We start from the raw sequence: 12,496 nt of genomic DNA, 5'->3' as shown, positions 1-12,496 counted from the left end.
TGAAATGGCAAAACTTGTTTTTAAAGGTTGGGTACAATTTTTTCTAATAAGTGCAAAGCTCAGTGCAGGATATATTTCCCAAAGTTGGATGAAAGCTCCCCTTGCATTCTTGAGATAGCATGCCTGCAAACATCACCATGCACAAAAATAGGTGGCATTGTCATGAGGATCTACAGACCGATCTCATTAACAAATGGTCCCTTCTGTTCCAATTCCTGTAACCATGACTGCATAAAGGTAGGCATGTACAATGTGTTGTTGGCCAATTTCTGTGCATGGTAATGTTTACAGTTGTGTATCTTGTGAACGAAATTGGGATATTCAGCCAGATTTGGGGAAATATCTTGCAATGAGAAATTACTAATCATTAGGAAATAGTGTGTCCTACTAAACACTTACAGAGGCCTTAAAAAAAAAATGGTTGAAAGTGAGCTGCTGGATTTTGCACTCATGATGTCAAAAGGGGGAGGGTTGTCAAATGCTAAGGTTAGAAAACTGCACTGAGCCATTGTGTCAGTAAGCAAGGATCTGAAAAGTTTGAATAGCAAAAGGGTTGAATGCAATTATGCAAATTATTTCAACTTTTTGAAACTGCATGTCCTGCAGACCTAGTGCCCTAATGTGGTTAAAGTATAGTTGTGATCATGCATTGGTACATAAATGTCACGGACTGCCCCAGTCGCAGCATTTAAGTGGTCAAAGATGACCTTATGAAAGGTCAAATATGAATAACGCGAGGCTCGACAAGGGCATGAAAGAAAAACAGATTTGTTCTCCTCTTACATGCAATACAGGGTCGGGTGAGAGTGCGAACTACTGGATTGTTAATACAATTACAATTACAGTCTGAGGGAGGAGGGGAAAATAGTAACACGCGTAGGGTGTTCAATGGCCTGGAGATCTGCCAACTTGCAATCGACGCGTGTACTTTCCGGACACCGCCAGGTGTCGACAGGCTACGATTTGTTGCGACAAACTGTGGACAAGCCACACCAACACAGGAATTTCTACACATCGTGACGATCCTCTGACATGTCGCCGTGACAACATAGGAGATTCGCCGTGACTGACTTAGGACAAGTTTCCATGTAACATCATCGTCAGATGGCTGGCTGAAAGAGTAAACGGGCATTTGGTTTTTCGGTTGTGGATATCATTCAGCACCCCGAACTAAGTCATTTTTTCAATTAAACTCAACGGTGACGCCATTTTTATTACACCTGATTTTTTTTTATCTGTACGTGAAGTGGTCGATCTGTTCAGTTTTGTGATCAAAGTACGGAAAGGTTTTACTATAGGAGTCTGGCGACGATTTCTTTTCTCCTACGGTAGAAGTGAGCATTGTTACAATGACTGTCCGACACGGGTAATGCAAAAAGAAAAGTGTAATTTAAAAATGTGCCCATGACGTGGGATAATTCCAAAAGACTGACGCGACGGCTAATATTTTAAAACAGTGCTTCCTTGTTGAGAGACAACTCTCGAGTCTTGATTGGATTTGCGTAAGAGTCACCTCCCCTGCAATCCAAACAGTGAGGCGATGATTGGCGTGATCAAGAAGTTCTTGGTGTGGTGGCAAGAATCTCCCACAGTTTTTAAGCCACGAGAAGAAGTTCCAGAGACTGTTGAAGTTACGATGGCTTCTAAGTGCCAGGAATTTAATTTTAAGCATGTGACGCTTGTTGAGAGTGTAGAAGTGTATAGCTGTGAATCGAAATGAGCACATCGCCACTGGATACTGCCGATCGTCAGTCATGGCCAGAGCTAGAGGATCGCTGATCTACTCTGCAGACGTCCTAGATGAGCTCAAGCAGGCAGTGGTTTGTACTTACACACATTTGTCTTTTGCCTCTAGTGCCTGTGCTTATACTTACTTTCAGCAAATGCTAGTGAATCATCGATCCTTTGCTCGATGCTTGCCTTTAGATACCTACTATAGACGAGCTCAAGCAGGCAATAGTTTATTGTACTTACACACATTTGTCTTAGATACGTACTAGCGATTCAGCGCCCTCAACCATCATTTTAGACCAATCAGTCTTGCTGCAATCTATTCGTACCTGCAGCATTACTTTGGCCGTCACTGATAGCACAGACCAAATTCACCAGAGCCAACGTTAGCAGATTGTTAGGGTCTGTAAAGACTGTAACCACTTATGATGGTCTCCCAGCAGCGGCCAAGAACCCCCATACCCTCGATCTTCTTCCCCCCCAAATCCCCTACCAGTCTCTTATCACTGTTCTGCGCTATAATCTCAAGAAGGTAAGGTAAAGGTAGTCTTCAGGTCATTGGAGTGGATGGAGGTATAAAAGACCTCACTTTTCTCGGGGACAGATTTTCTCTTCCTCCTTTCCTCCCCTACCCTCTTTGAAATCAGGTACTCTTTCTCGAGAGCTGGTTGGGGTGGTGGAGAAGTTTACTGGACATCAAACCAGACTGGCTCCGGGTTCGGATGCCAGTATTGTTATAAAATATAAGACAATATCAAGAAAAATGTAAAGAGAAATACCACAAAGTAAAGAGCATTAGTAAAGGTTACTAACTAGCATACGAGTAACTGTGCAAAATCTTCTCGAATTCATCTCTTCCCGCTCGCAGTCCATCAGTCTTTTTCTATGCCGAACCCCTGGCAGATTTTTCCGTCCATTATGTTTGTCGTTGTGTCTCTATCCGGTTTCTTGCTGATATATTTTGGTCTGTGTAGTCAGTATATGTGGTATGTACATTTTGTATTTGTTGAATGTGTGCTTTCAGTGTTTTGAGTCTACAGTACAGTAGAGGTATGTTCAATATAAATCGGCATTATTATTAAAAAAAAACATTGTGGTAATTAATGACTTACTAGAGGTCTGCGTTTCCTGTTAGTAGAGTGTTCCAGTTGATGTCACTTTACAGAATATGGCTGCATGATCAGAATGACATGGCGAAGAAAATTACAGCATCTAGACTTTTTATTTAAATGATTTACATTTCCCTTCAGCAGTGACTTCAGAGTGGAAAATACTGTTAGAGACAGTCTCTTTCTCGCCTTTTTAAAAATAAATATTTGAATTGCAGGGAGATGCGCGCGATGATGAATCCGGCTTCAGGCAGAAGATCACTGCACTCCAGAGATTCCTCAACCACGGCATGTCCCGCTTCTCCCTTGAGAGCTGGCACGTGGTGCTGACGTCACTCTTCCAGGCCTATCAGCACGTGCACAAGGAGCGCCCGGACGACAAGGTCATCACCAAGGTAACGAGCGTGGCGCAGCTGCGCTTGATGTCACGCGATCTTCTGCTGCATCGCGGTGGTCTTCGAGAAGTGGACGCACATGCACTGAAACATCTGGACAACTTTCTGGCCGCCTTGCGATGCCTGAAGGAGGCAAAGGACAGTGTGGACACGCTTTTCCAGTTTTTGTGTACAAACTACTATGACCCCCCAAAACAAGAAGACGGTAGTAAGGAGTTCACAACGGTGGCAAATCAGAAGCTTTCACATGATCTGGGGACAAAGTCGCATGGGTCTGTTGTCGGTAACAACGCCCACGATTCTTTATCTTACCAGTACGGCATACAGACACCAGAACAGATGTCGGGTAACGCAGCCCACAAGCTGCATCTCACGGTCATCGACATGCGGGACATCGTGACCCGCTGGGCGCACCTCCAGGAAGAAAACGACATTAACGTAGACGACTTTGACCCTGAAAGCCTACAGGACTTGCTACTGCTGCAGGGAACGTCAGCGTTTCAAGCGGTTTTGAGACTTTTGCCGGACATCTTTGCAAAGTTCTACAAGTGCCTGGAGTTGGCTAAACAGTGGTGGCTGCTGGCTCATCAGATTTATCCAGTCCTTCCAATATATCGTCCAGTCCCTCCAGTCACTTCCCCCTCTAAAGATGGGACTTTTGACGACGAAGGCAGCGATGGTGGTGACGTACAGTCTGCAGCCGCCTCCCCCGTAGTCGTTGCTAAAGATGACGTTTCGTTTCAAGAACAACTGGTGTCGTTGAACGAAGACATACACAACACAGAAAACATGTTGCTAACATTCAGAAACGACTTGGAGCTTCTTTTGGACCGAGAGCGCCATTTTGAAAGTCTCGTGGAAGCCTACGAAAAAGTTACCTCCCAGCTGGACGAGAAGGCACGAGAGCGCAGGGCACTGACTGCGGCTAGAGAAGCCGACTCTAGTTCAGCATCAGGCGATATCCGCCCAACATCCAGCGGCCGGCCAGACGGCCATCCTCAGGAAAAGCTGATGTCAGCAACAGAGCAGACTCGGGACAAGCACCTTCTGGAGGCAGCGGAGCGCGAAATGCAGCTTCTGCAGTTTCAACAGACCTTGCTGCTGCAAGACTATCTCATTCAGCTGGAGATGCGGCCCAGCCTCATCCGCTTCACCGAGGACCTCCGCATGAAGACTCGCGAGGCAGAGAGTCATCTAGCTGACAAAGTAGCGGAGAAACAACGCGTGGAGCAGAGCATCGTGGCGAACAGACAGGGTCAGAATTCACTTGCGGTGGCATCGTCACTACATACCGCGGTCAGGCCAGAGTCATCGAAACTCGTCTCCAGTCACGATTCTGGTCTGTTGGAAGAGGGAGACAACGGCGAAGAGCTGAAGAGAGTGGATGGGAAATTAGAAAAAGGAGCAAGATTGAAAGGTGAGGAGAGTAAGTCGCAGGTCGCTCGTCTTCAAAGCCGGCCACAGCAGGCGCCTAACACGACCAGTCAAAGTGCTGCTCGAGATCCCCTTAAGCGCAGACGCAGAAAATCATTTCCGTCTTTAGCTCGCCAAGGATCTCAGCGTTGACCGTCCATCGTTGCATCGAGTGCAACAGAAAAATAAAAAACAAAAATCGCAGATATCTGACTTTCCGGCCAGTTAGGAATCCATCCACATCCATGTCTTTCTATTTCATCGATGTATGAAGAAGACAATGAAAAAGGTGAAACGAGGGAAAGCGGCCTTCTTGAGGCCGGCTGATGACCTGTTTGCCGGAACAGACCATCAGACCTGAGCGGGGCAGCACATACCAATCAGACCAATCAGGCCGCGAGCAGCGTCTGATCCTCGGTTTGTTTGTTTGTTTGTTTTTTAAGCTGCGTCCTCAACCTCAGCCTCAAGTCTTCCTCCCAGCACCGACAGACCGCGATACCTCCATGTCACAGACAGCCTCAGTAATAACTCAGACGTGACTGCGAAGGGGCAGAGGCTGATAACTGGTGACAGCGACATGAAGAAGTAAACGGGCGTTACCAAGGTAGCAAAGACAAAGTCACAGTAGTGCTTCTAATTCTGGGTTGGGTTGTTGTTGTTTTTTTCTGCATCTTTGTTTACGAGTATAGGGGACATTCTCCGATGTGTTTATCAACAGATAAAAATCAAGAGAAAATTGCAGTATTCGAGGTGGGCGGTGCTAGAATGTCAATTCCAGCTAGTCCTCAAATTCTTTTCCTAGAAGTCGCTGGTAATCTGGAAAGTTCCATACGTAGAAACACTGTTGGTATAGATTTTATTCTTCCCTGCTGCTTCTAATGCATTTATTCTTTTCTAAGCAACTGCTTTGCTGTGTTTGCGGGTGTAAATGTTGCGCCTGACGTGGCCGGGTGATGGTTGTACTTGATGTGCAAGTATTTGTAATGACAATGTTTACTGGCGAAGAATGTCACTGCATGTTGTTGTGGTGCATCCATATGCTGTGGATGATGTAGTTGTTGCAGATGCTGCGTTTAAAAAGTTGGAAGTGAGATGTCGCGAATCGCGCCAGTCTTTGTGAACTTTATTAGTGTATTCTTCTGTCTTGTTGATACAAATTGTGATAATAACACATCAGACATCAGCGTCTGTTCTTGTATGGATTTGATTTACACAAGTTTCAATAAAGTTTATGCACAGAATAAGCATCATGTTTTGTGCTTTATGGACCCGTTAAAGATTATGGTCTGAGAAGGCAGGTGGTGATGTCAAGATTACAATAGATATTCCACTATATCCAATCTGACTACTAATCTCCTGTTGTGACAACACTTAAGTCGCAGTAATTGCACACAAATCAACATTAGGTGGCTAAATTGTGACCATCAAGACCATCAGCTTCACAGCTGGAAAGCCAAGTTCCCAGAGCGCCAGAAACTTCAGCAGTCAAAAGCACCCATCTCTTTGCTAGCTGCTGCCTCCGAGCAAAGGACACACACAGACAATTCTCTTTAAACATTTCTTTAATATGCATAATTGGCAACAAAACATTCAACAGTTTCAAAGTTTCCAGGTCTTTGCACCTTTCTGAACTATCAGCATGCAGAGATCTTGGTGCTGAAACTGACAATTCTTTATTCAAGCTTATACTTGTACACCTGTTACAGCATTATCAACAGCATCACCAGCAAATGTCATCTAGTCCACCTCATACCAAGCCTTCCCAGCACACGTGGTAGTCCACCTGGGGAAACCACTCTAAGGCTCTTTTCCCATTTTTCTTCAGCTGACATTCCTTTACCCTTATTTAATCTGGAGATGGAGTAGTGGGAAAACAAAGTTTCCTTCCACAAGGCATATACTGCAAGATAAGCAGGTCAATGTCAACAAAGCAAAAGGACTGGGTTGGGGGAGGGAATGTCTTGTTCACCCCTCCACATGCACACTGCCACCAACATTAAGATGTGATGTTTGACAAAACAACACACAGCTATGAGGGATGAAGAACGAGCTAGGCATTCTGCCTGCTGAGGGTGTGATGCTAGCCAATTTTAGTGAAATAAGAAAAAAGAAACTAGCAGAAAATTGCTTCAACACAATTTAAGAAAAAAATTTACTGCCAAATCATTTAGTAAAGAGTCTCATGGTCTAGTGGCAATAAAGGGCAGGGAACCATAAATGATTCACGATGTCTTGGGCATGGCATGTGTAAAGTGAAGGTCAACCTCCCCTTTTGCCACCTCGCAACCAGGTACTCATTTCTGTTCAATAGCTATTTTTTCAAGCACACAGCCCCGAGAATGTCTCAGACCAGTAACTTTCTGCTCCTCTGCCACCAGACTACAGAGCCTCATTCAATAATTTGGTATAAAATATTTATTTTGCTCTTGGCTTTTTAATGGGGTTAGAGACTCTTCTTTAATGGGATGAGACTCTTGTTTTAAGGGTTTCGTGCGTGGGAGTTCAAAGGGGTAGCAACTCAAAATTGTTTTTCTGTCTCGAGTAAATGAAAGTAAACACCCTCTGCTTCTGCCACTTTTACTGGTTGTGCAGGGGCTTTTTCCATGACAGATTTTGAACGTGTCCTGTGCTGTAGTTGATCTTGTTCACCACCAGAACATTACAACATGCTGTTTAATTAAATGAATTTTTTTTGTCTTCTTGAGGGGGGAGTTAGATGGCAAGGGGGTCAACTACTTGTGAGGATGGTGTAAGGGAGACAGCTGTTTGTGGATAGTGTCCATCTCTTCCCCCTCTGCTTATCCTACCCCAGCCCTCTTTAGGATCAGGTACCCAGTTAACAGCTGAGGAAACTAGGAAAATATGCTGTGCCACACAGATATTAACCAGCTAGCATGCACACCTTCAGCATCAGACAACAGTGCTATAACCACTTGTCTGCTTTCCCAGTGAGATGTATAGTTCACATTTTCACTGAAGACATTTTTTTTTTTTTTTGCTTAGGTTAGCGTTTGATGACCACAATGCCTCCAAACACAAGACATTAACTGAATGCATACACTTCACATTCTCGTTCTAAATTACATAAGTGATCTGTCCTCTGTGAGTCCAGAGCACCATTCTGCTCATCAAAGATAATGGTGGATCAAGATATGCGACATAATTGGAATTGTTGCAGTATGTTTTAGACATATGGAATATACATTGACCAATATCAACATTGTAATAATTGATGCTGGTATGGCACTGCAGTGATGTGTGCTTTACTGGCTATGCAATAATACTATGATAAATAAACCGTGAAAAATAATCTCCATTGGAACATCTGATAACTTGTGTTAGCAGACATCACCAATATATTCTGCAGTCACTACTCCTTGCAGTGAACTTGTGCAGCAAATACTGTAACCACTCTAAATAAAGTGAGTATATGTCATAACTCCTTGTGATTTATTACAAAAATGTTATTTTCATAAAAAGTTCTTTTATAAGCTGCAGATACTGCATTTATAGTTGAATAATAAACACTGCCATGCTAGTTAACCCACAACATGTATAGCTAACATTGGGCTTCTAGAAACAGACCTTTCTATTTTTGCAAGATGTGGCAGAAGCTTTCATTTGTTCTTGGACTACAAACAGCCATGCACTCGCATGCCTTACTGATATGTCCCCCCAACCCAATCAAAATAATTAAAAAAAAGCAGGGTTTTCATTCTTATTTGTTCTCTAGCAACAACTTTTTGTGAAACAACCCATAAAATATCCCATGACTAATTCTAGTGTTTATTTTCTGGACTTCCATTCTAAAACCCTGCTATTTAATCACTGTCATATACCCTAAATACCATAGTTCTTAATGAGAATTATCTGGTAATTAACTTGAAATAATGGCCTTTGAAATCATCAAATAAAATTTTAAGGTTAACTGCATCAAAAATTTGCAGAAATTTTTTTTTAGTGAAAACGACTTTGCCCTTTATGCAAACAAGATTCTAATACAACTATACTTCAAAAAAAAAACCAACCTCATTATCTTTAAATTGATTGAGATTTACCCAGGTGCCATAGTGGCATATATATGAACATCTGACCACATCTTTGATTGCAGCACTGAACATCCAAGTTCCTTTAAAAACCCTTAATGAAGAAGATATAAATACAGCAACCAATACTTAAAAATATGTCAACAATGAACTTTCACAACTGTTTAGTCTTAGACAAAAAGAAGAGAAACTAAGGCACACACTTCATAAGCCCAAAAAGAACAAGCTGCAGGTCAGAATGTCCATTGACACATCTTGTCAGACACAATGACATTATTAAATATTAGTACAGCTGGAAAGAGATTATAAAGACTTGTAGCTGAAGTTACATACATGATAGTGCAAGCTGTATATTTCAATTTAGCCAGAAGTATGCTCTTCAGTTGTATGCAAGTTACAGATTATAGCCTTTATGATTAGTATTCATTGGTTTCAAGATTTTTAAAAAGCCTCAGTCCAAGTTACCTCTTATTAACATTTTCCCACTAAACAGACTGTACGCTAGTGAACACTAAAATAAAATGAGAAACTGCTGTATATGCAGTTACACCACCCCACTAAATGTATTTCTGTACTGTTCTATAGGGAACAAAATAATTAAAAACTAGGACATGAAAGTTCTGTTTTTTTCCGAGGAAGGACAAAAATCAAGTACTCATGCTACAACCACTAATTCCCCTTAACTACTCCCTAAGTCATAACCATTTGGAGATGTTAAAACTGCAAAACACAACAAAAAAAAAAAAAAACAAGAAAGAACTACTTCAATACTGTAGAATGGAATCTCAAAAAGCAAAATATTAAGTCAGCAAAATAAATTGCACCCCATGGCAGTTTGGTTTTAGCTCTATTTCACCCAAACTACCAAGAACCCATGGCCACAATTTTTCCAACACATGGTTATTATTGTTACCAATGTTATAAGCAGATTTACACATTGAAAAGCTCCTTGTTTCAGTTATTAAAGGTTGACTTTCATCAGCACTTACTGCCTTTATAGCCAAAGATGAAAGCAGGCCTGCTGCTCAGTACCAGAAGAACATGTGCCCCTAACAGCAAATCCAGTAGCTATGTGCATTAATACATACAGCTTTCATAAGAATGAGGATAATTGGCTGGCCTTTTAGAGGCTGAAAATATTTCAATCATTATCGTTCACAATTAACTGCTTCCTAGGCACCTTTGACAGTGTGAATGATTCTATTTTTGACCACACTTTCTTGCCAGGCCAGCATAGAAGGTAAGGGGAGTGAAAATTTCAGCTAACAGAATGCTCTATCAAATACCGAGTCAGGCCAAACCTCCTTTACAGCCCAAGAAAAAGAAATGACTGGAACATCGAACCCTTTTCAAAATAAAGTTCATAATAGACTCTCAAATATATAAACTGACAACTTATTTTCAAACAATTTTGAGTGTCTACTACCTACAATGCTCAATTAGATACTTCTCTTTCATAAATGCAATTTTATGATTTTTGACATCTTATCTTCGTAACTCAATCTTACACCAACACATTAAAATCTCTAGAATTCTCAGCCTGTTCATAAACCCTATACTCAACTTATCAGACACTTCCCTTTCATCCTTTTTTAAAAAATAGATTTTTAAGCATATCTTCTTCATAAGAGGAGTAAAAAAATATGACCTGTCCAGCTAGGTAGGTAGCATGAAACCAAGGCAGTGACAGACAAAAGAAATTACCATTCTGACAACCATCTCTCTTCCTTTTATTTCATGACCCGTTCACCCTTAGAGTTTTTTTATCACTTAAAATAAAAATCTGGCTTTAACAAAATGACTAACTCTCTAAACAGCGAAATAACGGGTTCGGGGAAACCTTACAAATAGTAAGGAGTTATCACTTCAAGAGACAGATTGGTCAAAAGCACATGAAAGAGGCAACAATCAAACCATCATGCCACTAAAAAATACAAGTTTAATTACAATTTACAAAGCAAACAAAGTCAGAAATGATATTTTATCAACAAGTGTTGGTTCAACATCAATGCTAAACAAACAAAGCTGTCGTGCTATGTATGCTGCAGTGTGTGACGGAACGTAATGAAAAGGTCAACATAATGAAAATCATTATGTACATCAATTAAGTGATAACAATTGTCATGAAAATATACACCAAAAACTACCTCCCTCAAAGGCAGAATGGAAATGGGTGTATTTAGATAGACTCTTTAACTTCTCACATGCATGGTGCCAGCAACTGAAAATATGAGCTACTGTTACTGTCAGATTTACATTTGTTCGTTACAGACAATAGTCTGCAGGACTGGGGTAAGCCAGGAGTCCTAGCTAGCACCAGCATAAACAGTTTCTGATAGTTTGCTCAAAATTATTTACTACAAGATCTCTTAAAATTCTGCCACTATCATTACATATTGATTGTAATAACGTTCCTGCCCTTCACTAATGACTGATCCTAATGCCACAGCCAACATGACCATCAAATCAATGTGAGATGATTCAAGGATATTTAAGTAGAAAATGGATAGATCCAGTAAAGTGCTTAAAAAAATTCCTTTGTGGAGCATTTCTCTAATATCACAGTAACATGTACATCTATGCTAATAATTTTTAAGCAAATCAAATACGTGATGTCTTAAAGGTTGCCTAGTTCTTTTGCATTTTGTAATCACTTTGATAAGAGACAAAGTTTATAAAGTTGTGTCATTCCTATCAGTCACAAAGAAAAAAAAACTTTCTGGGGATATCACTAAATGAATTTCTACAAGCCTTTAGGGCAGCAGACTGCAGAGGTGATTCCCATAAACTTATTATTTAAGGACAGATGGTCTGTGAGTAGGCACAACCGTATCAAATCACAGAGACTCAATTGAAAGCTTACCACTATTGTAAAGCATCTGAGCCAGAGATAAGTTTAAACTGACATTAATTTAGTCTCTGCACAAAGCTTGCTGATGACGTCTCAGACAAATCCTGAGAGTCAAACTCATGCTAGTTTGCAAAGACAAAGCAGTGTTTACTGATTACAGTTAAATAAGAGAATCCATGTACTTGGATCTAGAAATCTGAATTCTTGACAAAATCTTGCTTCTCATCCCCTACCCTATGCCTTTTTATATACATATATTTTGTTAGAAATAACCAGTTTTATCTTTTACAAATAACCATTTTTCTTTTTTTGTGAAAAACTAAGCAGTGATGGGGGGAAAGGTGGGGAGAGGGAACATCAAAGCAGCTTAGAAAATGTCCACATTTCAATTTGGCATGAGACATAAGTTGCACAGCACATTTAGAGCTGCAGTCCCACAATCGCAGTTCTATGACTCTTGGCATCTTTTGTCCAAAACTTGTCTGGTGCAGGAAAGTGAGAAGAGAGTGAAAGAGCAAGCTCCAGCAAGAGGTATCACAGGTGAGTCTGAAGATGGAGCCAGTTACTGTCAACATTATATGTGTACAGGCAGCGAGTGCTGCAGCAAGGCAGACGGGCAGGCAGGAAGCAAGGGAGATCATCGGAATGGAGGGTTGTTGTTAACTACCCTTGCTTTCCTCGGTTAGGGAGAGTTGTGCAAAACCAATCAATGACTTGTCGTCTGGTGCTTCGTTGGGACCACAGCCTGAATTCTGGAGAGCAAACAGTTGATCAAAACAATCAGTTTTACAATAATGATAATATAATGATGTAAGCTTTTACATGATGGTATCCCAGCCAAAACCAGGCTCTCTGCACATTGAAAACACTAAAAACAAAACAGACAAAATTCCTGGCCCCCTCAAGACTGTTAGATGAAGGGACCCCACTCCCACCGGCACTTACTCAAGG

General features: G+C 41.3%; 2 protein-coding genes across 4 annotated transcripts in view; one reads left to right on the top strand and one right to left on the bottom strand.

Annotated features, from left to right (window-relative positions):
* Positions 1–854: 854 nt before the first annotated feature.
* On the top strand, positions 855–7,036 carry LOC112563711. Its single transcript, XM_025237975.1, has 2 exons — positions 855–1,820; positions 3,059–7,036. Exons 1-2 carry the CDS (start codon positions 1,755–1,757, stop codon positions 4,799–4,801), a joined length of 1,809 nt encoding a protein of 602 aa, XP_025093760.1. The 5' UTR covers positions 855–1,754; the 3' UTR covers positions 4,802–7,036.
* Positions 6,483–12,496, bottom strand: part of LOC112563712 (serine/threonine-protein kinase OSR1-like) — a 23,718-nt gene continuing 17,704 nt past the window's right edge. For all 3 annotated transcript variants that reach the window (XM_025237978.1, XM_025237976.1, XM_025237977.1), the window contains one exon: positions 6,483–12,297. In XM_025237978.1, coding sequence (XP_025093763.1) covers positions 12,205–12,297 — 93 coding nt within the window. In that variant the 3' untranslated portion in view covers positions 6,483–12,204. The remainder of the gene's footprint in view (positions 12,298–12,496) is intronic.

This window comes from Pomacea canaliculata, linkage group LG5, assembly GCF_003073045.1.
Source record: "Pomacea canaliculata isolate SZHN2017 linkage group LG5, ASM307304v1, whole genome shotgun sequence".
NCBI lineage: Eukaryota > Metazoa > Mollusca > Gastropoda > Architaenioglossa > Ampullariidae > Pomacea > Pomacea canaliculata.
Note: the sequence above shows the minus strand (reverse complement) of the source record. Positions and strands in the feature narration are given on the sequence as shown.

Coding starts and splice junctions, on each gene's coding strand:
- LOC112563711 (XM_025237975.1), top strand. CDS start 1,755: ATGGCCAGAGCTAGAGGATCGCTGATCTACTCTGCAGACGTCCTAGAT. Junction 1,821..3,058: donor ATGAGCTCAAGCAGGCAGTG/GTTTGTACTTAC, acceptor TTTGAATTGCAG/GGAGATGCGCGCGATGATGA.